General features: G+C 40.4%; 1 protein-coding gene across 1 annotated transcript in view; it reads right to left on the reverse strand.

Annotated features, from left to right (window-relative positions):
- Positions 1–26,781, reverse strand: part of PDGFD (platelet derived growth factor D) — a 392,123-nt gene that overhangs the window by 26,391 nt on the left and 338,951 nt on the right. The window contains exon 6 of the mRNA XM_073613110.1: positions 518–732. Within this exon, the coding sequence (XP_073469211.1) occupies positions 518–732 (215 nt within the window). The remainder of the gene's footprint in view (positions 1–517; positions 733–26,781) is intronic.

Here is a 26,781-nt window from a genome sequence, read left to right on the forward strand (position 1 = left end):
AGAAATACAATTATGAAAGAGGAAATGAGGTGAAAGAGAGATGTGATATTTGGTTTAAAGAGAATGTGCCAGATAAAAGGAAAAAGTCCAAAATATGTTTACAATTGAAATTCTTATTGTGGGATCCAATGAAAGAAGAAATTACATACCTCATTCTCCAACAAGCCAAAGTCAAATCTATGTTTTCCTCCACAGTTATGGATGTGAAGGATAGCGTGCCCCCTGTTGGTGTCACTGTGGTTCCTCCTGCCAGTATACTATACTAAGGTGGTGACCAACATGAGTAAACACAATGCCCAGCTGGGTACAGTCCATCTGATGCACCTGGTTGTGTCAGATAATAGCCATGCTAGTAACTGAAGAAGAAAACGTAGATTTGACTCACTGCTCAACAGAGAGGTAAGTATCCAGCGTCTTTTATCCCTGGTTTTTACAGGCTGAATATTTTCTACAAGGTAAAGGGTGACTTTAAGATGGTGGATCCTAAGTGACAACAATATACAGTTTAAAATATTACCTCGTGGTATTTCTTTACAGTTTTTCCCGACATACATGTGCAGGATTTGGTATACGGAGTCCCACAGCCGCAGTTTCCTCCACAGCGTTTAACAAGTAGGCATCGTGGAAAAAACACAGCGCTTGTAACCTTCAGCTCTTCCCGTAAGTTTACTGTGAAATTTCTTGGGGTGCAGCTGTATCGCTTGACATCATCATTTAGCCTGTCTAAATTCACTAAAAAAAGAAAAGTCATCAACGGTTAACCTAAAAATAACCATGAACGGCATCATCATCATCAACTGTGGCAAAATCTGCAAGAGTATTGTTATCATCTTCGGTTATAGTAGACTCAACATGAACAAAGTTATCATTATATATTACATGAATGCTGAACTCCAGGAAACGTAAACATACTTCCTTGTAGTGGGGCTGTACTTGTGTTTGTTTAGGGGGCTTGGTAAAGCAGACTGATCTCTGCACTTTGGGGGTCTATTCTCCTTTGGCATCATCAAAATTGATGAAGGTACTATAGCCCTGAATTGGTTATACAGGGACAGTGCACTGCATGGGGGAGCGCGGTCTGCCCAGGGATGCGGGATCAGGTAAGTAAAACAGCTTCTTCATTGTCTAGACATAAACGAGCAGTTAACTCTTGCAGTGCAGAAGCAGACCCATTGCAAGGGGGAGTTTTTAGGTTCCCCGGAGTGAATTAAATATAAAGCTTAAACTTTTTTTTGGATAGAGAAGGTTTTTTGAGTTTTCAATCAAATCCAGTGACACGGGGGGCGGGGCCAAGTCCCGCTGTCTGTGTCAATGGATGCAGCAGTGAGACATAGGAGCGTGCCTGCATGGGCGCCCCCATGAAAAGCTGCTCTCTGTGGGGGCACCCAATGAAGAGGAGTGGCCAGTAGTGCTTGGGGGGGTACCCAAGAAGAGAAGGATCGGGGCTGCTCTGTGCAAAACCCTTGCACAGAGCAGGTAATTATAACATGTTTGTTATATTTATAACAAAAATTTAACCTTTACAACCCCTTTAACTAGCTTGTATATGTGAGCATTTATAAAATAACTCAAACAACAACTGTTTATCCAACAAAAGTAATTTAAAGGGTTTACTAGCTATGTACACTCTCCTCTGTAAGATTTTAAGTCCACTAAGTACTTTGACTTCATTCATATAAAAAAGTAAGGTAAGTAAGTTTGGTTTGTTTAGTTAGTTAATCAATAGTTTAATTGATAAAATAGTGAATGTATGTCAATGTGAATTCTTTCTGAGAAATAATATGCTCTAATGTCTATGAATAACTATACATACAATATACATATTGAAACTGTGCTATGACATCAAAACACCTACAGTGAGGGAAAAACGTAATTGATCCCCTGCTTATTTTGTACGTTTGCCCACTGACAAAGAAATGATCAGTCTATAATTTCAATGGTAGGTTTATTTTAACAGCAAGAGACAGAATAACAAAAATTTCCAGAAAAACGCATTTCAAAAAAGTTATAAATTGATTTGCATTTTAAAGGAAGTGCTCCTAATCTTAGCTTGTTACCTGTATAAAAGACAGCTGTCCACAGAAGCAATAAATCAATCAGATTCCAATCTCTCCACCATTGCCAAGACCAAAGAGCTGTCCAAGGATGTCGGGGACAAGATTGTAAACCTACACAAGGCTGGAATGGGTTACAAGACCATCGCCAAGCAGCTTGGTGAGAGGGTGGCAACAGTTGGTGCGATTATTAGTAAATGGAAGAAACACAAAATAACTGTCAATCTGTCAATGATCTCAGGGCAGCTGGGACCATAGTCACTAAGAAAATAATTGGTCACACACCGCTGTGAAGGACTGAAATCCTGCAGCGCCCGCAAGGTCCCCTTGCTCAAGAAAGCACATGTACAGGCCCGTCTGAAGTTTGCTAATGAACATCTGAATGATTCAGAGGAGAACTGGGTCAACCTCAGCCAGGACATTGACAATGGGTCGTGGATGGGTATTCCAGCATGACAATGTCCCAAAACACACGGCCAAGGCAACAAAGGAGTGGCTCAAGAAGAAGCACAATAAGGTCCAGGAGTGGCCTAGCCTGTCTCCAGACCTTAATCCTATAGAAAATATGTGGCGGGAGCTGAAGGTTTGAGTTAACAAACGTCAGCCTCGAAACCTTAGTGACTTGGAGAGGATCTGCAAAGAGGAGTGGGACAAAATCCCTCCTGAGATGTGTGCAAACCTGGGGGCGCTCTGTAAAGGACAAAGGTGAGTAAGCAGCAGCATACGTTGTGACAAACAACTGAAGATATCATTGAAAAATGCAGAGCTAAACAATAATATAACTAAGGCCACATACATAAGTCCATGTAGGGGTATTGATTGAACAATGTGGTGGAAAAATAACAAGTCCAAAATAAAAAAATAATGAGTGAATCAAGTGTTAACTCATGTCCATACATAATAAGCAGGATGGTAATGGATGGTCGGAGACCCACAGGACCCGGTGAATGTAATGTAGATCCGTAGGGCTGAGCTGGCATCAATGATATTAAACATCCAAACAATATAGAAGATGGGTACTCTTACCGAAAGAGGTGGACTCCCCTGTCAGCGACATGGAGTCAACCAGGCAATGAGCCCCATTGGGCTAGAAAAGGAAATCCAAAGCGTAGAAACGGGCAAGATGCTTTTTAGCAATAAAAATCCCCTTGTTTTTACCTGCACCATGCGGAAGCGGTGATTTTTTCTCTTACATTATCTTCGGACAAGATTACCTTCTTTTTGGATGACCAGTGCTGTCCAGCCATTCCACACTCGGAAACTTCCATCTTTGGCACCTACCGTGTGTTCCTTGGCGTTCCTGGTGACGGAAGTTCATCTTGCCCGTTTCTACGCTTTGGATTTCCTTTTCTAGCCCAATGGGGCTCATTGCCTGCTTGACTCCATGTCGCTGACAGGGGAGTTCACTTCTTTCGGTAAGGGTACCCATCTTCTATATTGTTTGGATGTTTAATATCGTTGATGCCAGCTCAGCCCTACGGATCTACATTACATTCACCGGGTCCTGTGGGTCTCCGACCATCCATTACCGTCCTGCTTATTATGTATGGACATGAGTTAACACTTGATTCACTCACTATTTTTTTATTTTGGACTTATTTTTCCACCACATTGTTCAATCAATACCCCTACATGGACTTATGTATGTGGCCTTAGTTATATTATTGTTTAGCGCTGCATTTTTCAATTACAACTACAAGAAATGTCTGACCTCTGTGATTGCCAACAAGAGTTATTGCCACCAAGTACCAAGTCATGTTTTGTGAAGGGGTCAAATACTTATTCCATTGATTAAAATGCAAATCAATTTATAACTTTTTGAAATGCGTTTTTTTGGATATTTTTGTTATTCTGTCTCTCACTGTTAAAATAAACCTACCATTAAAATTATAGACTGATCATTTCTTTGTCAGTGGGCAAACGTACAAAATCAGCAGGAGATCAAATACATTTCCCCCCTCACTGTATTTTATGTCTCACAGATCTATTTTTATTTACACTTGATCCAATAGTTCTAAAAGATAAAATACATGTGTTGTCTACTCATTCTTTAACTTTGTTAGTAAACCTAAGACCTAATCACATGAAACCAAAAAAGCTGTTCCTAAAAGTAAACTCTGGGCAAGCAGCTAAATACAATGCAGTGGGCATAACTTTTTTGCTTATTAAGGTACATCGGTCGTTCAAATTTCACATGTTGGTAGAGTAACTCTTCCTGTATAGAACTATTCTTCTTTATCATTGCAGGTAAATGGATTCCAAGCAACAGCAACATGCTGTTATTGAGTCTTGATGAAGAGGGGTGCAGACTGACCAACATCCACAGAAAGCTACAAAATGTTTACAGAGATGACACCACTGTCAAGAGCAATGTGTTATCATTGGTGACTCTTGTCAATAGTGTCATCTCTGTAAGCATTTGGCAACCTTCTGTGGATGGTGGACAACCTACACCCTCCTTTGTGAAAAAACGAAATGGCAGCAAGTTGCTTGAAATCCATTATTTACCTGCAATGAAAAAGAAGAAGAAAAAGAGTTGCTATAGAGAAAGAGTTACTCTATCAACATCTGAAATTTGAACAACCTATGTAAGTTTGTAAAAAAGGTTATGCCCACCTTTGCATTACTTTTGATACAGCCCTCATATTTCAATAGATTTGTAATACTGTCACATAAAAGGCAAATAAGACACTAGGGGAGGTTTCAGGTGTTGGTCACCTGCTTTGATTACCAAAAAAGCTGTGCAAAACTTTGGTTTCAATGCACCAGAACATGACAAAACTCATGTAACATAACAAAAAGCTTTAAAATGTACTGTATATGGCAATGCATAATTTTAAAAACGCAAATGTGTAAATAAAGCCTAAAGTTGAGTGACAATTTTAAACATGTGAAGAATTTAAACAAGTTTCAGGTTTTCTGGAAGAAACTGTATTGGAGAACAAGTGGGCATCCATTAGATAAGCTCTTATGAGCAGGGCCTTCTCAACCCTCTTGTATTTTATTTTATTGTAACTGTACTGTCTCCCTTTATATTGTAAAGCGCTGCACAAAATGTTGTTGCTGCATTAATCCTGTATAATAATAATAATTTCTGGAAACCAGCAAGGAGAAGGAAAAGCTTTAAAGTGAATCTGTGCTTTGCCCATGCTCAACAAACTGCACATACTTACCTTCCCTTCTTTCCCCTAACATTGTGCATTCTGCCAAGAGTAATAAAGGAATTCCTTTGTAAACTTGAAGCATCTACTTTACAGGAATAAATAGCTGGTGCTCAAACTATACATAAAAGAATCTCATCCCTTATGCATCTCATGCTAAATGTGAAGTTTCCTTTAGGGAGAGACAGATAAAAAGGAGAAGCCACTGCTGTGTTCTTTATTTGATTATATAAGATAGAGTGTGTCCAAAGATGGGCAACAGTAATACTGAAATCTCTGGGGGATTGAAAATATCAGAAGAGACTGCTGGAACCTAATAAGCACAGTCTGGAGAAAAGAATGGAAAGGGGGGACATGACTGAAACCTTTAAATACATTAGGAGTTTGAATTATGTTCAGGAGGACAGTATTTTCAATATGAAGACCTAGGACACAGGGATATGACCTCAACCTAGTAGCAGAAATCTTTCAAACTAATCTTGGAAAGTATTAATTTACCAAAAGAGTAGTTAATGCTTGGAGCAAACAGCAGGTGTAGTGAGTCAATTAAAAGTGGATTCAGACATGCATGGGACACACACAAATCTATACAAAAAAGTAAAAAATCTATAAATAATAAAATTGGGGCAGACTCGATGGACCACTTGGTCTTTTTTTTGCTATGTCTATTCTATGTTTCTATTTGGAAAACACAGAATGCTCTGTAAAACCTGCATCATGGGTGCATCCTGCATTAAATGTGTATTTAAATAAATATATTACCCAAATAATAAAAATTATACAAAACATCAGTTAAAAAAATAAAATTGAGCCAAAATCATAGTTAAAGAAGTCCTAAAGAAGTAAATTTCGAATGAAGAAATAGGATATTGTCTTTTAATGGACAGCATCACAAAATAAAAACAATTTCTACTTTTAGTTCCTTGTTAGCAACTGAAAAAATAAATAATTTGCAGCTCTGTACATGAAACATTTGAACATACTGGGGTTGATTTACTAAAGCAGTAGAGCAAGTTCACTTTGTAAACACATTTTCATTTAGTTTTTTTGAATGTGGTAATAATTCACTTTTCAAAGAATACCCATTTAATGCAAGGGAAATTTAAAAAACAGGCATGATTAGATGACTGACGTCAGTGTAGCTTCAGTCATCTAAGTTGGGTCAAAATTCCCTTCCAAACTGAAAATTCAAACTACTAAGTAAACAGCCTATATTCCCTTAGTAAATCAGCTCCACTAAATCAGTATCAACTCCCTCAATACTGCAAATTTAGTATAGACAAATAAATATATAGACAAATAAACTATGGAAGCTAAGCATTCTTCTTTGTTCATACCTACTCAAGTGGAGTGGAGTTCCCACATTCACATGAAAGTCTTATGCCGCGTGCACACGAGTGGACTTGCCAATGGGCTAAACTCTGTTGGCATTTACAACGGAAAGGTTTAGAACATGTTCTATATCTGAGTCCGTCGGAAATGCCGAAAGAAAAAGTCCGATGGGGCATACACACGATCGGAATGTCCGACCAAAAGCTCCCATCGGACTTTTTCTGTTGGGAAGTCCGGCCGTGTGTACGCGGCATTATTTGCTCATTTTAACATATGTGAATGTTAACCTCCCTGGTGGTATGATTCTGTCTGGAATTTTGTGCTGAAAGCGGTACAATTATTTTGCATGGAAATTTGATGCTATGTATTATAGGCCTGCAATTCTTAGTAATTACTTACTTAAACCTGACCAAACAAGACTCTAGTAGACATCCCAGAAGTGATAAAGTTTGAAACACAAAATCATGATTTTAAATTTTTAAATAATATAATTTTATTCAATAATGTAATACAAACTAAAGAAATTTGTCAGACAAAGAAAATTCAATAACCATCCTGAGTGTGATAAATTTTAAAGCAAGGTACAGCACACAGTCCCACGTCACAATCTGGACAATAGAACCTGCTTTCTTTTCTGATTTTTTTTCCCTTGTCATCTCTGTGTGAACAGCAAACCACACACATCCTGGTAGGTGCTGCCTTTTTTGCGGTTGGCGGTATATAGTCCATAAAGTGCCGACCTGTTAGGCGTTCTGGGTTGGCAACACCAACAGCACGTCGTCCAGGTCTGTTCACATCTACTGATGGCATCTGGTGTTTGGCAAAAATCTGCTCAGCCACCTTCCAGATAAAATCTGCATGAACAAGAGGCCTGTCACTCCCTGCTCGGTACAAGATGTAAGCGTTCCAAAGGCATTGTTCCAGAAGATGCCTGAAAATCTTTTTGTAATATTTTTTCTGCTGTTTCCGCATAGTCGGATAAAAGGTCATTGCCTGATCGGCTCGGTCGACACCTCCCATAGTGCAATTATAGTCTATCACGACTTGCGGCTTCAGCACATCTTTCCCACCTTTTGTGTGGATCATGGCAGTGGAGGTATTGTGCACAGTGCTCATGAGACACACGTCCTTCTTGTCTCGCCAACGTATTGCCATCATCTTACCCTTCTGCCAGGCAACCATTTCTCCGGGTTTTAGTTTTTTCTTTCCAAACGTAGATGGCATGTCACGTCTGTTAGGCCTAACTGTACCATAGGCATCCGTCTTGTTTTGGATCAAAACCTCAAACAGTTCCGGCGACGTATAGAAATTGTCCATGGTCACACAATATCCCTGGTTCAGTAATGGCTCCAGCAGTGTAAGGACAGATGATGTCGCCATCCCATAATTGCTGTACCTGGGGTTGAACTTCGTGCCTTTACCGGTGTAAATGACCGAGTTCCATATGTACCCGGTGGATGACTCGCAGAGCATTATGATTTGATGCCAAACCGCGCTCTTTTGGATGCAATATACTGGATCCAGCTTAGGCGTCCTTTGTAGGCCATCAAACTCTCATCCACGCTGACGTCCCTTTCTGGCACGTAGGCCCGCTGGAAATTGTTCCCAATAACTTGGCATACCTCCCAGATTTTTTTTAGCTTGGGCGCAGGATGCGTGGCCTCATCAAACTCTTCATTGTTAGTGAAGTGAAAATATTTCATGATGAGGGAAAAACAGTATTCGGACATCACAGTACCAAAAAATGGAGTGGCCAATAACTTGTTGGTGGTCCAGTACCATTTCTGGCGTGGTTTCCCCACCACCCCCTGAAGCATAATGAGTCCGAGAAACAGCCAGATGTCCTCTTTAGTCACTGGTTCCCACCTTCTGCTTCGGGAAAACCTGGCATGCAGCGTAGCGGATTGCTGCTGTTGGTAGCGATTTGTCTCTATGACAATTTTTTCAATTACCTCCTCTGTGAGAAATAATTGCAGGTATGCCAGAGGGTTGCCACGCTCAACTTCGACCTTCATCCCAGGTGATCCAGTGAAGGGAAATCTTGGGGGCGCTACCTGGTCCGTATCACACTCAATAGGGCACCAAGTGCGCACATCGCTGATGTCAGGTGCAGGATCATCACCGCTGTCATCGCTGTCACTTGTCAGATCAGTGTCAGATGACAAATCTCCCCACGACTCGCTATCGCTGAGTTCTGGGAGCAACTCCATGTCGCTGTCGCTGTCATTCAACTGCTCCAAAGGCGATTTTGTAGCGAAATGGCGCTTTTTGGATTCCATCTTCTCAATATTTTATTGGAGGCAAGGGGCACTGGGGCAAGGGGCACTGTATCAGTGAGATCTGAGATGATACAATGTAATCCTCTCAGATTACACTGTATCACCTCTTTTTATATGTGTGTTATTGTGTTTGAACTTTTGAACTTTTTGAATTTCCCGCCTAGTTCCGCTCCCGTGCGCCGCTGCTGCTCGCAGGGAACGGAACTAGGAAGTGAGATGCTGTGATCGGGCTGGCGATCACAGCGGAGCACAGCCGAGGACAGTGGAGGGCATCGCTGGAACCCAGGAGAAGGTAAGGGCTCCGCTGGATGCTCTGCAATGTTACCCCGAGCGTGACTCGGGGTTACCGCTCCTGACAGTAAAAGTCAGACCCGAGTCACGCTCGGGATTACCGCCAAGGAGGTTAATGGTATTTGGACCTCATCAACTGTATCAAATGTATCTAATGAGACAACGTAAAGGTAATGATGATATACAATGGATACTAGCTCATCACACTCATTCAGTTTAAAAAAGTTTCTTTCACAATCTCGGTGACCTAGCACTCCATAAGACCAAAGAAGATTCTGCCAGAGGAGACTGCCAGAATGTAAAGGCAGATCAACGTTCTGATAGGGGATTACACCGAGATCCTGTCTTTCTGCTATGCAGGAAGATGAATCTCTGTGTTATTCCAGGCAGCCCATCCCCCATACAGTTAGTAAACACACTGAGGGAACACAGTTAACCCCTTGATCGCCCCTGATGTTAACCACTTCCCTGCCAGTGTCATTAGTACAATGTCAGTGCATATTTTTAGCACTGATGACTGTGATAATGTCACCGGTTCCCAAAAAAGTGTCAAATATATCAGTTAGGTGTCCGATCTGTCCGCCACAATGTCGCAGTCCCGCTAAAAATCACTGATCACCGCCATTACTACTAAATAATAAATAAACAATAAAAATGCCATAAATCTATCCCCTATTTTGTAGACGCTATAGCCTTTGCGCAAACCAATCAATATACGCTTATTGGGGTTTTTTTTGTACCAAAAATATGGAGTAGAATACATATTGGCCTAAATTGATAAAGAAATTAGAGTGTTTTAATTTTTTTATTGGGTATATTTTATAGCAGAAAATAAAAAATATAGTTTTTTTTCAAAATTAATGGTCTTTTTTATTATAGCGCACAAAATAAAAACCGCAGAGGTGATCAAATATGACCAAAAGAAAGCTCTATTTGTGGGAAAAAAGGACATCAATTTTACTTGGGTACAACGTGGCACGACCATGCAATTGTCAGCTAAAGTAACGCAGTGCCGTATCGCAAAAAACGGCCTGGTCATTAAGGGGGTAAAATCTTCTGGAGCTGAAGTGGTTAAAGTGGTTGTAAACCCCATTCATGAAATTTGACCTGGGCACATCTATCTGTAGTGTTTACTTATCTCTCTCCAAAGTCCTAAGTCTCGTGTCTTTCTGCTGCTCCGTTCTTCTGTTAGGCCTCATGTACACTGCTGCTGGTAAACAGACGTTTAGGAGCAGTTGGGCATTTTTTTTCAACTGCTCCTGAACCCTCCTATATGCTATCTTATCAGTACATGTACGCTGGTTTGTTTATAGTCGTTTCTAGGCAGTTGTGTTTAGAGGCTTTTTTTGAAACCCAAAAAAATGCGTTCAGAAGATGTGTTTAGAGGCATTTCAAACACCAAACGTGGCTAAACACGTTTCGTTTACAGGCGTTTTTCATTTTTGGCTATTTTGAAAAAATAAAAAATATATTTTTTCAAACGCTTCTAGACGCAAACACGGCTAAACGCGATTAAACGCGGCATGTAAGCATGGCTACATGGCGCCATGGTAAACATGGCGTTTTTAGACGCCGGTAAATCTTTCAGGAGAGGTTAAACAACGTCCCGTGTTCATGAAGCCTTAAAAGCTCCCTGTTAACCAAGATAAAACCAGCCTAAAATTTGTGTTGGGGATGGTGCATAGAGATAGGTTAGCAGACAGCTGGCCTATTCACAGCACAGCTCTGCACATTTCTTCTTTCCTCTGCCTATGTGGAGGGGGTGTGCCTTTCCTCCAATCAGCTATCTCACAGTGTATGCCAAGAATTTCACACCCGGTGGTGGAACAGGAAGATAAAATTCTAACACGATGTGCACTTTCTAAACAGTCTAAAAAGCTGAAGACAGTAGATATACATGTAAAACTTATGCAGGGAGATTTGTTTCATCTCTGTGTATCATCTGAGGTTATTCACTTCACTGAGTAAATGTGAGGGTTTACATTCACTTTAAAAACCTTCTTAATCATGTCAGTTTAGAACTGTCTTGTGTCCTGTGCACACATTTATCTTGTACTACAAAACAATGATTTTCTATTTCTATTTTCATTCAGTCCACAAAATTCTGTGTGTTGTTAGCCTACAACACAAAATTAAGAGCTTACTGCCTCTCTGGTAGATCAATGTGTATTTTTTTACATTTGCAGGGTCTTTATAAGATAAAACACAGGAAAATGTGTTTTATGTATTTATGTACTACATTATTTTTTACTTGTGTACTGCATTATTATTTTTTTTTTTTTCAATAATTTTGCCCTTGCATAGACTATGAAAGTGTTTAGTGAAACTAGTCTTCACATAACAAATAATATTGTTTATTGTTTGTATATAAAAATGTCTGTGTTGGCGATAACAGTCTAACCCCAGGTTATAGCAAATGTATAAAGTCTGATAATTGAAGCTTTAAAGAGAAAGGAAATCCAGTTCTTCTTTGATCTTATGTACTTACATTTATTAACATTTATCCCTTTATTCTAGATTAGTTCTTCTCATGATTCTTAATGCCAAGGACACATCTAACGCATTTAATTGATGTGAACATGAAGTAATTTATATCAGTGAAAAAGAATCCCGAAAATACCTCCTGATCAGCCACAGGAGATTGCCAAGAAAAATGTAAATCCTTTATTTGATCAGAAAGCTCATTTGTAATAACAGAAAAGGATCTTAGGTTATATGAATGGATAGGGTAGATCTCCGGGAACTAAATAAAGTGTACCATGCAAAATGTGCCATGGTGCCTCATTGAGTGGTGGTCATCAGGGCCATGTCGCAAATAAGGACAATTGAGGCAGCTGCCTCATGTGGCACTCGTGAAGGCAAGGTAGGGGGCAGTACTGAGGCGTCCCTACCGGACATGTTCACCTCTGTGTATGTTGAGCCCCCAGGCTGCACAGCATTAATGGTTATTATGGTGCAGGCGGCTGCCTCCTAGCAACAAAAGTTGCTGTACTGATCGTCAGCCAGTATGCTAGCAACCAACAATGTTGTGGATTTTTGTAGCTCTGTGTTCATTAATAAATCAATAAAAATATATATAATAAATCATATTTTTATATACTAGTGTAAATATCATGTATGTATCATGAATATGACATTGCATCAGATTTTAATGCCCTTTACAGCAGCATACATACTGGGTGTGAAAAAGGCAGTGATAGTATCCTTTCAGGAGAGCTGTATGCAAGTAATCTATGAAGGGAAACAATATCAAGAGGATAGAGCAGAGTGAGCAGAGGGATAAGCTCATCAGTCCTGTGATGCTCTCTTAAAGTGATTGTAAACGATCCCCTTGTAAAACAACCCATTCAGTTTAAAATAGAAATGAAAGGCAAAACAATTTTGTATAGATATAAAAAACATTATAAATATCTTTTTTCCCTTTTTTTTATAAGTGATCACATTCCTTCTGTTCTCAGCTGCATAAGAGCTGGTGGGGAGGAGAAGCAGCAGCACACTGAGCTTCCCAGTGAATGCCTGTGCAGCGGGGGCATGTCAGAACAAGTCTGATCATTGGAGGAGAGTACACTGAGTTCCCAGCATAACTACAGAACTGACCACAGTGTCTTCTACTGCTTAGTGTGGTTAATTTTTAATAGGAAAAAGGGGACTGGCAGGTTCACCAGGGATTTCACATAAAGGAAGCAAGGATACTTTCTCATACAAGTACATGGTCCAGTAGGAATATCAGGAATATCAAGTGTTGGGGTAACAAACGATTTAAGGCCCGTACAGACGATCAGAAAATAGTACGAAAAATATTGCTTTCAAAACAATCGTACGATAATCTGATCGTTAGTACACAGCTTTCGAGAGCCGATCACGACAGTTCATCTGGAACTATCCAAAAGGACAAACATGAAAATTTTTCTTGCACAATACCAGATTGTATGATTTTCGTTTAATCAGAACAGTTTTCATCCGAAAATACAATACAAATACATTACATCACTTCTGAATTTTTATTCTGTCATATGAGAATTTTCATTAGTTTAGTAACCTCTTTATTTTCTTTTTTTCCAATTTTTTATTTCAATAAGGCATACAGTGATACAGAAACCTCAACAATGTTGAACATACAGTGGATCATCTGCACATATAAGGTCACTTGCCCAGTCATCACAGTGTCAGCATTGGTTAAACATGAAGTGCAGATCAGACAGTGGGCTTCAAGGGCTTCAAGGACTAGGACGTCTCCTTATCCCACACAGTTTTTTATGGTTAACACCGTTTTTTTTTTTTTTTTAAAGATTGAGAGAGCAGGTATGGCCCAAAGGGCCAAGCAGCAAAGGAGAGCATTAGCAAAAGTAAAAGAAAAAGAGGGGAGGAAGGGAGAGGGGTGGGCAACCACCAACCAGCACCTCCAACCACATCTGGGGAGCCTTTCCATTAGTCCCAGATCCCAGGGGAGTTAAGTCACCAACTCCGCATGCTCCTCAGAATAAACAAACTCATGCCAATAAAACCAATTCTTTCAGCACAGTGGGATGCAGCTCTTTGCTGCTGTGAGATGGAGAGGAAATATGGATTTCCTATAGATCTTGCATGGAATCTTGTGGTGGTGAAGGAGAAAGAATGCGGGGGTCCAGAGCAGCTCACGATCCGTAAATTTCTGAACAATGCAGTGAATCTCGGTCCAGTAAGGCAGCAAAATGTAACACGACCAGAAGATGTGAAGGAGAGAACTAGGTTCCTCCCCACACCTCCAGCACAGATCTGTGCTCTGAGTGAACATCTTGTGGATCCTCACTGGCATATAGTACCACCTTGTCAGTACCTTATAACCAACTTCCTGATGGTTTGCACAAAAAGAGGTTTTACAAGAGAAAAGAAGAAGTCTCTCCACTTGCCTTTCTGTGAACTGAAGTCCCAAGTCCTGCTCCCACTTAGATATACAGGAAGGTCTTAAATTCGGGGGTGGCGCTAAGAGCAACTGGTAAGTCTGGGATACCACATGGCGCGTAGGGAACTGTTCTAGACACAATAGCTCGAAGGTGGTAAAGCTCCTCCTGAAGGGTTCTGGGGAAGGTAATGTGCCAATGAAATGGGCTAACTGTAGTTTTTGCCAGAAGGAAAGACCCATCAAAGATGGGTCGTCCATGACTTGTTGCCTGGTCATCCACTGTCCGTTTGTGAGGAAATAACAGACCTGAGATCATTTCAGATCCTGAAATCTAGAGTCACTGAGTCCCAGACTGAAGGTGGGGTTTCCCAACACCACGATGAGCGTTGAAGGAGTGGGTGCGACGGAAAAGTCACAAAAGGCTTTTTGGGCAATCCGCCACATTTCACCTACAGTGGGGTGGTCTAATATCCGGCGTGGCAGATTCGTCTGGCACCAAGGTAAGACGTCCACCTGGGTCCCAGCCAGGAGCCCCTCCATCTGGATCCACTGTTTCAAAGGACCATGGCAACACCAGTCCAGGATTCGTGTCAGATGACAGGCCATATGATAAAGGTTGACGTCCGGTAAAGCCATGCCGCCCAACACTTTTGGCAGTCGCAGAAAATACTGGGCCATCCGCAGGGGTTTCTGGGCCCAGAGGAAGGATATAATAGCGCGGTTCACCGCCCTGAGAAAGAAACTCAGGATCCGGACGGGGAGGCCCTATAGATGGTATAACAACCGGGGCATAATGTTCATTTTAACAATTCCATACCGACTGAACCAGGAAAACAGTCCGTGCTGCCAGGACTGAAGGTCTGTTTTAATGCCCATCAGCAGGGGAGGAAAATTGAGGGGGAATATGTCTTCTGTCCTACTGGGCAAAAGGATGCCCAGATATTTGATGTGTGACGATGCTCATTTAAAAAGGAAATCTGACCAAAGTAACATGGCTAGAAGGGCCGGCATGGAGATGTTCAACGCCTCCGATTTCTGGAAATTGATTCTGAAAAAGGTTAGTGCCCCATAGGTCTTCAATTCCTTCAGCGGGTTGGGGATAGACACCAGGGGGTTAGTCACAAAGAATAAAAGATCAACAGTGAACATAGAAATGTTTGGGGAAAGCGCATCAGTTAAGCGGAGGCCTGTGATGTTGGGATTATCTCTAACTGAGCGCAGAAAGGGTTCGAGGGTCAGGATAAGCCCCATTTTTTATTGGACATTCACCTTTATATTAGGTACTGCAGTAAATTTGCAAAGATAACGTTAACAACCCAGTAAGTACATTGATAAAGAGCCCTTATCTCAAATTGTCTGATCAATACATTATTCAGTGTAATCAGCTGGGTGCTGCTTCTGATTGAGCCTTTCCCCATCATATAGTTTATTTGACTCCTATGACTCATATAACAGTTCAGATTTAAACTTCAATCACCTCATCTTTTTTTCCAGGCATTTTCTGCTTTGCTAATGATCACATTAGTGCAACCCCTATGCATCTCTATTAAAATATTGTAATTGTTTATGCTGTTGTGTAATTACTGAACACTGAATAATGTGCCGGGTGCTGTGCCCAATTATATGAAATAAAAAGGAGAAACACTGCCAGTCAATAGCATCTGACAAGTCCAAACTGACACTTGGTAATATTAATTCCTCGATTCTACAAGACAATTTCTTTAACCACTTCCCGACTGCCTCATGTACATATACGGTGGCAGAATGGCACAGCTGTGCAAAGCGCCGTACAGGTGCGTCGGCTCCTTTAAGAGCCATAGCAGGCACGCGTGCGCCCGCTGCGTCTGGCCGCGATTGCCGCCGGCCACCCATGAACCTCTAGTTCTTCCATCTCCAACAGAATTTTATAAATCTGTGATATTCAATTTTTTGTGTTTGTTGCCATACTCAGTCGCTCCAGCGGCCTTAGGTCTTCCGCTGAACTTAATGGTTGTGGCAAAGTTGTGACAAAGTGCTTCAACTTTAACCACTTAAGGACCAGCCTCGTTTTGGATTTTAGGTGTTTACATGTTTAAAACAGGTTTTTTTGCTAGAAAATTACTTAGAACCCCCAAACATTATATATGGTTTTTCTTCTAACACCCTAGAGAATAAAATGGAGGTCGTTGCAATACTTTTTTTTGCACCGTATTTGCGCAGCGGTCTTAAAAGCGCATTTTTTTTGGAAAAAAATCACTTTTTTGAATAAAAAAATAAGACAACAGTAAAGTTAGCTCAATTTTTTTTATATTGTGAAATATAATGTTACGCCAAGTAAATTGATACCCAACATGTCATGCTTCAAAATTGCGCCCGCTCGTGGAATGGCGTCAAACTTTTACCCTCAAAAATCTCCATAGGCGACGTTTAAAAAATTCTACAGATTGCATATTTTGCGGTACAGAGGAGGTCTAGGGCTAGAATTATTGCTCTCGCTCTACCGGTCGCGGCGATACCTCACATGTGTGGTTTGACCACCGTTTTGCGTATGCGTTCGCTTCTGCACGCGAGCTCGTCAGGACGGGGGGTTTTTAAAATTTTTTTAAAAAATTTTTATTATTTATTTTACATTATTTTATTTATTTTTACACTGTTTTTAGAAAAAAAATGGTGTCACTTTTATTCCTATTACAAGGAATGTAAACATCCCTTGTAATAGAAAAAAGCATGACATGACCTCTTAAATATGAGATCTGGGGTCAAAAAGACCTCAGATCTCATATTTACACTAAAATGCAATAAAAAAAAAAAGTTGTTTAAAAAAAATGACATTTAAAAAAATATGCCATTAAGAGGCGTGGACTGAAGTGATGTTTTGACGTCGCTTCCGCCAAGCAGTATCATGGAGACGAGTGGGCACCATCTTAGCCTCACTCGTCTCCAGGCACAGGACGGAGATGGATGCGATTGCCTCCGCCGCTACCGACGGCTCTGGGTCGCGGTGGAAAGGGGGGTCCTCTCCCGCCACCAATAAAAGTGATCTCGCGGCGAATCCGCCACAGGGACCACTTTTATCTGAAAGCCGGCCGCCACGCAAAAACGGGGATACCGGGGTTATGGCAGCTAGCTGCTGCCATAACAACGATATACCCCTTCAAAGTTTGGACGTACATCGTCGTGCGGCGGTCGGCAAGTGGTTAATCACTATGAAATCTGTCTTGTGTTTTAATTCTTGAATTGTGCATATTTTCCCCTTTTCTGTAATATCCTTTAATTGTGCATTTTAATTTGTTATCCAAGCTCCATCTAATTTCCCTTTTCTGTTGTGAAATAATTTGTTTCTTTTAGTGGTGTTAATGGAGAGTTGTATTTCCATTTGCTTTGTATTAGATCCCAAATTCTAAGTACATTTCATATCATTGCATGTATATTCTCACCCAGTGCTCTATATTGAGGTGGAATCCAAATGATTCTACCCAACCGTGTATCACTCATTGTGTTCTTAATTTGTACCCATCTTTTTTCAGTTTTTTTCCCTTGTCCACTCCATTACTCGTGAGATTAACACAGCATTATAATATTTTTTAAAATCTGGTACCTTTAGCCCGCCTTGCGTTTTATCTCTCCTTAGTACCCAGAATGAAATTCTCGGTTTCCTATTCCACCATATGAACTTAGTTATTATGTTTTTTAATGTTTTAAAGTATGCCTGAGGTAGGTAAATAGGCAACATTTCGAATCTGTACATCATTTTTGTACTATTACCATCTTTATGGTGTTTATTCCTCCTATCCATGGGAGGTACCTTGTTGCTATTTTTCTTATTTCCATTTTTATTTTGTTTAGTAGGATATAGTTTACCTGGTATATATTCCCTAAGGATGGTATTAATCTTATTCCTAAATATTTTAATTCTGTCTTCCATGTAAATTTAAATTCTTGCTGTAAGCACCGTTCTTCCTGTTTATTTACGTTTATGTTTAAGATCTCTGATTTCAAAAGTCTTATTTTTAAATTTGATATTTCTCCATAGTGTTTGATAGTCTTCATTAAGTTGGGCATTGTAATCCTAGGGTTAGAGATATAGAAGAATACATCATCAGCGTAAGCTGCTATTTTATGTTCCTCCTCTCCTATCTTAATCCCTCATGTCTGGGTTGTTCCTTATTTTTGCCAGAAGGGGTTCTAGTGATAGTAAAAATAGTAGGGGAGATGGGGACATCCCTGTCTCATTCCATTGAACATTTCGAAAGGGGGGGATAAAGTTCCATTAACATTCACGTTTGCAGTAGGGTGCTTTTATAATACTTGAATCCATTGGACTATCCTTGGGCCCATCCCCATGACTTCCATAAATCCCCAGTCCACCCTGTCGAATGCTTTTTCTGCATCAATCGACAGAAGTAGACCTGGTGTATTTCGCTCTCTGATTTTCTGAAGCAAGAGCAATGTTCTCACCCCATTGTCTCTCCCTTCTCTGCTGGGGATGAACCTCACTTAGTCCGTGTGTACCAAGTTGGCCATCAGGTCCTTCATCCTGGTAGCCAATACTTTTGCAAATAGTTTAGTGTCAGCATTCAACAAGGCTATTGGTCTATAACTTGAACATAAGGTACTATCTTTTCCCTCCTTTGGAATGATTGTAATTGAGGCCAACAGAGCTTCTCTTCCCATCCCATAATTTGTTCCCAATCCGTTCATATATGAACATAGTTAAGGTAATAGATTTTCTTTAAATTTGTTATAATAATAGGTTGTGAACCCATCCGGGCCTGGACTTTTTCTCCATGCCGTACATTTTAAGGATATGTTAATCTCGTCCTCTGTTATGGGTTCTTCTAAGGTAGATAACTTGTTCTCGGTTACTTGGGGTAATCTGGCATTTTTTAAAAACTCTTTTATCTTTTCTGGTCTTCCTATTTCTTGTTGACCCTTTTGTTTTGTTGAATATAATGACCGTAAAAATTCTGGAACACTTTCGCTATTTCTGTTGTTGAAAATACCATCTCCCCAGTTCTATTCTGTATTTTTTCTATATAGTTTAATGTTTTTTCTTTTTCAATATTCTTGCCAGGTGTTTCCCTGTTTTGTTTCCCCATACATTTCTCTCTTTTGCAATTCTGTTGAAGTCCCTTCTCATCTCCTGGTCCAACAGATCTTTTAGTTTGTTCCTTTTTATTACTAATGCCTGGAGCCAATCCCCTTCTCCTTTTTTTATGCCCCTGCTCTAATTCATGGATTTCTTTTATTAATACTTCCATATTTTTTTCTTTCCTTTTTTTTCCTTGATCCTGTCTCTATCAGGATGCCCCTAACATAGGCTTTATGGGCCTCCCAAAGGGTAGTCTCCGTTATCTCCTTTGTATCATTTATTTTAAAATATTGTTCTATTTATTGTTATTGTTTTATTTTATTTTCCTCTTCTATACCCTGTATTAGTTCTTTGTTTAATCTCCATGAATTTATTTGTCTTTGGGTACCCGGTATCTTCATTTCCATACTAACTGGGGAACGATCTGACAATGTTGTTTTTTCAATATTTGTCTTGATCATCAATTCCAGTAACCTGTGTTCGACTATTATATAGTCGATCCTTGAATACGTCGCGTGCACAGGGGAGTAGAACATATAATCCTGCATCTTAGGATGCTGCACTCTCTATATATCTAGCAATTGACACTGATACATTTTCTTTTTTATTATTTTCAACGGTACATTCCTAGTCACCTGTGCGCGCGACGTACTATCAATTCCTGGTTCCAAGCAAAAATTTAGATCTCCTGTCATAATCACACTTCCCTTTTTAATGTCCATTAACTTCCCCATGACCTGCTTCAGATAATTTGTTGGCTTTTTATTGGGGCAATAGATGTTTGCCAGGGTACATTCCATTTCATATAGTTTTCCTTTTAGGAAAAGGTATCGACCTTCGGGGTCTGTCATCCTTTCCTCCAATATGAACCGCACTCCTCTGGCCACTTCAATGGCTACCCCCTTTGCTCTTCTTGTTGTAGAATCCCCATAAAATCATGTTTGATAATCTCTCGAAAACAGCTTTACATTGGCATCATGGGAGATATGCGTCTCCTGAAGGAACACTACCCCAGCTTTGTACTGTTTAACCTCCTTAGATTTTATGCCTCTTTGCTGGCATGTTAAGCCCGCGAACATTTAATGATATTAATTTTATTGATGTTATTTTTATTCACAGTGTTCTCTTTCTAATCTGACTGGGAGAAAAGTAAAAATCTGATTGATGCGTCTCTCTCACTGGGACGCTCCCCCTCCCCCCTCTTCCCTCCCTCCTACCTCCCCAAACCCTCCCATCCCTTTCTCTCTCATACCCCCCCTTTGGCCCCTTTCCGGCCCTTGAGCCATAGGTGGACACATATTCCGTTTCCACCGATGATTGTCCTAGCCTGGGGTGAGACTCTGACCATACCTCCCCTCCACCCCCCCCCCAATCCACAGAGGGAAAAAAAAGGGGGGATGGGCTGGGAGTGTGTCAGTGATCCAGGTGTCCTGACTCTCCATCCCCCCCTAATACCACTGTCGCTGGTTCCCCCCTCCGCTTCTACTCCCCCTTATACTCCCCTCTCTGTTTATACATTTTCCACTTCTCTCTTCTGTTTCTGCTCATTCTACTTAAACTCTGATCTAATCCCTCTCTAATATAAACCTATTACTTTTCAGTCTCTAGGATAATTCTTAAACTTTTTTATTTTTTTTTGTCTTCCCAGCGACTCTATACAATTTTTTGCCACAGGTCCTCTTCCATCTGTGTTGATCTTTCTTCTTCTACTCATCCTGGGATACCCGGAACTTGTAAGTCCAGTTTACTGTATTGCAAAATTCCTGTACATCTTCCGGGAACCTTAATCTTATTGATCTTCCATCCTTCTGACCTATTAAACATGCCGGAAAACCCCAACTTACTTAATATTCTTTATTTGCATTTGTTCAAGTAAAGGTCTAAGAAGTCTTCCCCTGGCTAGCGTTTCTGGCGCTAGGTCTGTAAAAACTTGTAGATCTACTCCCTCATATTTTAATGGTGTTTGTCCTCTGATTTGCCCCATATTTGTGCTTTTTTCTTCATATAGTTGGAATCTCACTATAACATCTCTGGGTAGATCTGCTGATATATTCTGAGGTTTTCTTATCCTATGAACTCTTTCTATCTTGAGGCCGTCCTCTGCCATATTGTCAACAAAAGGGTTAAAGATTTTGTTTATTGTTTTTCTTAGATCTTCTCCTCTTTCTTCTGGTAGAGCACGATCCTTAAATTTTTCCTTCTATTTTGGTTCTCCCGATCTTCTAATTTATATAGTATTCTCCTCTGCTCTAATTGCATATCTTTAACTTGTTCTTTTAGTTTTATTACTTCTTGAGCTTGTTTATCCATATTTTCTTCTGCCTCCTCTACCCGTGCCAACAACTGACCTAAATAGACCCGTAATGTGGACATTTCTGTTTAAATAGAGTTCTCTAGTCTTATGAACATATCTGTCATTTCCAATTTTGTTGGCATTTGTGCACCCGCTCCTTATTCCACCATTTTACTTATTTCCAGTTCACTTTCTGTGCTTATATCTTCTGTGGATTGATCTGAGATCTCGCCTTTCTTTTTTCCCAGGTCTTTTTTCTTGACTTTATTCCTTTGTTGCTGTCTATCTAGTCCTGGGCTCGTTGGGCTGCCATCCTTTGTCAAATATTTTTTAATCATACTTGTATTTGCATTTCCTTTTGGAGTTTTTGGTTCATTGCCTTTTACAGATCTGCCTCTCATCATGGTTTTTATCCTTGTTATTTTTCGTTTCCCCAGGTTGATTTTTCAACTTGATGTACCTTCCACACTTTCCTGAAAACTCTATAATTATATGCTCTCAGCTTTTAAACAGAGAGTTTCAACTCCGTACGTATAGTGATTCTTTACTCCCGGACCTATTTTAATCCGACTAATAGTGCTTGTCGCACAGTTCCCTGGGAGGTATATAATTTTGTTCAGGGAATACCTTTCTCTAGACCCTTCTTAGGTAATTCATAGGCTATTCATACACATTTGCAACGGCCGTTCATAAGCAGTTTCATAGGTAGTTCATCTACAGTTTCGTCCACAATCTATGCGTAACTTCATATGTGATTCATAAACTGCTTCTTAACTATTCAAATATTATTTCAAATGAATGCAAAGCCACTATTACCACAGTTTGATAAGGAGTATATAGGACTATTCAGAAAATACCTTATCCCCAACTGATCCTAGACCATTTATAGACAGATTATCAACAATTTTCATTGACAGTTCATGAATGTGGATTATTTCATGGGTAGTTCATGGGCAGTTTATAGGCAGTTTGTAAACAGTTCCAAACAGAACTCATATAGTCATATAGCGTTTCACCTGCTGATCATGTGCAGATTCCTGTTAAATATGTTATTTTCATATGCGATTTGTATGCGATTTCTAAACAGTTTCACAGGCAGTTCGTATACTAATTTTCTTAAGTACTTCAAAGACAATTTCATAAGCAGGTCAAAGGCATTTTCACGACAGATCTAAGTAGTTTGTTCCTGAGTAAAGCATTCAATTTGTCACTTTAGGTGTAAGTTATCACTCACCCTGCTTCTCCGCTTACTTCCGTCTTTCCAGCTTCTCAGGACACTACACATCTGTAGGATGTCACGGCCTCTCCTCTCCCCCCCATATTTATTATAGCAAAAAGTAAAATATTTTTTTTTTAAATTGTCGCTCTTTTTTTGTTTATAGCGCAAAAAATAAAAAACGCAGAGGTGATCAAATACCGCCAAAAGAAAGTTCCATTTGTGGGAAAAAAAGGACGTCAATTTTATTTGAGTACAGCGTCGTATGACCGCGCAATTGTCAGTTAAAGACTAAAATTGGGAAAGTTGGGACTTTAAAATGAGGTTATGGACACTGTGGAAATAACTGGATAAAAAACATATTTATTGATCGTAATGAAATGCACAATCAAATCAATATCATGGACCACATTTGTATAAAAGACATTGCAATAAATATCATTTCATAAAGTATTTACAAGCACATATGTATGTGCAAATGTAATACAGACATCAAGAGTACATCAAATATATACCCACTTGGTGCCATATAGTGGTCACCATTGATGATTCATACAGACAAAACAGAAAATTTCATATGTATACATGTGATGTTATAGCAGCACTTTCATCGGGAATAAGGTGTTACAGTAAAATCATGGTGCAAATAGAATGGTTCTGGAGTGGAAGTATAGAAAGGACATATATATGCATCCCACAATGCCCGACGCGTTTCGTGTGAAGGACACTCATCAGGGGCGATAGCGCAGGGACGTCTCTCCTCAAATCAGCTCCTGGCTTCAACACAGGGCACCCAGAGAAGGATTGCGTCGGGCATTGTGGGATGCATATATATGTCCTTTCTATACTTCCACTCCAGAACCATTCTATTTGCACCATGATTTTACTGTTACACCTTATTCCCGATGAAAGTGCTGCTGTAACATCACATGTATACATATGAAATTTTCTGTTTTGTCTGTATGAATCATCAATGGTGACCACTATATGGCACCAAGTGGGTATATATTTGATGTACTCTTGATGTCTGTATTACGTTTGCACATACATATGTGCTTGTAAATACTTTATGAAATGATATTTATTGCAATGTCTTTTATACAAATGTGGTCCATGATATTGATTTGATTGTGCATTTCATTACGATCAATAAATATGTTTTTTATCCAGTTATTTCCACAGTGTCCATAACCTCATTTTAAAGTCCCAACTTTCCCAATTTTAGTCTCGAATTTAGGGATGGAGGCACACCACATATGTGCCTCATTTAAAGTCCCAAATCCCCCCCCTCTTTTAATTGTCAGTTAAAGCGACGCAGTGCCGTATCGCAAAAAATGGCCTGGTCATTAAGGGGGCAAATTCTTCCGGGGCAGAAGTGGTTAATTATATAACTTCAGCTATTAAGAAACCCCAGGAAACAGGTAAATAATTCAGAGAAAGGTAAAGATATAGACGAAGCCCATGAAAGATACCAGTATGTGTGCTTTAGTTTAAAGTTGATGTAAACCCGAATTTTTTTCTTTTTTTTTGATGTCATAATGTAGAGTATAAGATTTCCTATCATTTGAGCCCAGTCTTGCCACAAAGAGTTAAACCAGCTCTGAGCAATCCTCTTTTATTGTTCAGTGAGATAAAACTTGACAAACAGAGAAAAACTTTGTCAAATCCTCCCCCTTGCTGTGAGTGACAGATGATTTACATTCCTCGTGCACTAGCCTAAGACATGCATTATTTTTTAATTCCCTCCCCCACTCCTTTCTTCAGCAGCTCTGCAAGGATTGGCTGTTCCACACCTCAGCATGATTTGGCATGCTGAAGTCATGTGGTTACTTTCCTGTCTTTTCACTGGATGTTAGAGATCATAGCAGAAGTTCAGTGTAAGAAATACACAGGAGAAAATGCATATTGACAAAGGGAGTGTAGAGGTGGGCGGGGAGTCTACTGACATCACGACTCCACCCACCGAGCTCCAGACAACAGACCCACTCACAGAATCTGCAGTTTTTCGGGTCTCATAACAGACAGAGGGGAGACATTTGACAGGTAAAGATACATGCAGGAGGCATGTATATCCTTATAGATAACCCCTATGGCAGTAGTTTAGAAAGGATGACATTGGGTTTACATCCACTTTAAACCCCTCTGCTACTTCTAGAGCAGTGGTAGGCAACCTTGGCACTCCAGCTGTGTTGAACCTACAAATCCCATCATCCCTCTAGAAGTTATGCCTCTAGCTGTCAGAGTCTTCCAATGCCTCATGGGACTTGTAGTTCAACAACAGCTGAAATGCTAACATTGACTACCCCTGCTTTAGCTTGTGTTGGAGACTGCACTGGACTGACTGGATTGGTCACTGGTCCTGAGTAGGTATTCGTGTGGGCAAAAAGTAAGGAATGCCTTCTGGTGGATAGTGCCAAGTCATGGATGGTAGCGATGGGCCCTCTTGGGGATTGGGCTGCGGTCTTTTTGTATCACCTTAAGGTCAGCATGTAGACGTATGCCACGTACACACGAGCGGAATGTCCATCAGAAAAAGTCCGCTTTTCATCGTATATTCTGACCGTGTGTATGTCCCATCGGACTTTTTCCGTCGAAAATTCAGACGGACTTAGATAGAGAACATGTTCTAAATTTTTCAGACGGAACTAATTACTATCGGGAAACCCGCTCGTCTGTATGCTGTTCCGACATACCAAAAACGACACATGCTCTGAAGCAAGTACGAGACGGAAGCGCTCGGTCTTTCTAGTGCCGTCATACGTGTTGTACGTCACCGCGTTCTTGACGGTTGGACTTTGGTGTGACCGTGTGTATGCAAGACAGCTTGAGCGGAATTCCGTCTGAGAAACCTTCAGAGTGTATTCCGACGGCAAAACCACTTGTGTGTACGTGGCGTTAGATAAAAAGAAAGGAGCGCCTGGTGTCCAGAGAAATGTGACTTCTAAAATATGGTTCATGGACTTTATTAAAAATTAGCAACATGTACATCAAGCCAACACATTTTGGGGGAATGACTTCCTCTTCTTCAGGACTGTTGATGCGTACTATTTGGTGGGAACAATTCCAATGAGTGGTTATGTTGGATCAAGGTTTCTGAATGGCAGGATGCCAGCTTTAGTTGTATAGGCAGCAAATTAACCCCCTGCTTTAGAGCCTAGTCAGCGGAGGGAGCACAATACTCTCACACTCGTGAAACTACCAAGCTCTAGAGGGAGCACACTTCCCTATTTACTACTTATTAAAATAACAATATACTGCGTGTGGTGCTGTGATTCTTGGGGGTTGATTTACCAAAGGCAAACAGACTGTGCACTTTGCAAAGTGAAGTTCTAATCTGCAAGTTCAGTTGCTCCAGAGCTTAGTAAATGAGCAGAAGCTCTGCTGACTTTCATCATCCAATCATGTGCAAAAATGCATTTTTTTAAATTGTTCTAATTTTTTTTCGTAATTGGGTACTCTTTGCGAAGTGAAGCTTTACCTTGTTTACTAAGCTCTGGAGCAACAGCACTGGCCTAAATCATTTGGTGGAGGGGGGATTATGGTGTGAGGTTGTTTTTCAAGGGTTGGGCTTGGCCCCTTAGTTCCAGTGAAGGGAACTCTTAAGGCATCATTATACCAAGACATTTTGAACCATTTCATGTTCCCAACTTTGTGGGAGCAGTTTGGGGATGGCCCCTTCCTGTTTCAACATGTCTGCACACCGGTGCACAAAGCAAGGTCCATAAAGACATGAGCACGTTTGGGGTGGAGGAACTTGACTGGCCTGCACAGAGTTCCGACCTCAACCCGATAGAGCACCTTTGGGATGAATTAGAGCAGAGACTGCGAGCCAGGCCTTCTCATCCAACATCAATGCCTGACCTCACAAATGCACTTCTGGAAGAACGGTCAAACATTCCCATAGTTGCACACGCCTAAACCTTGTGGACAGCCTTCCCAGAAGAGTTGAAACTGTTATAGCTGCAAAGGGTGGGCCAACTCAATATTGAACCCTACAGACTAAGACCGGGATGCCATTAAGGTTCATGTTACAACGAAAAACGTAGATATATTTTATTGGGATTTTATGTGATAGACCAATACAAAGTGGCACATAATTGTGAAGTGTAAGGGAAATTATAAATGGTTTTAAAACTATTTTACAAATAAATATCTGAAAGTTTGGCATGCATTTATATTCTGACCCCTTTACTCTGATACCC

This window comes from Aquarana catesbeiana, linkage group LG02 (genome assembly GCF_042186555.1).
Source record: "Aquarana catesbeiana isolate 2022-GZ linkage group LG02, ASM4218655v1, whole genome shotgun sequence".
Classification (NCBI taxonomy): Eukaryota; Metazoa; Chordata; class Amphibia; order Anura; family Ranidae; genus Aquarana; species Aquarana catesbeiana.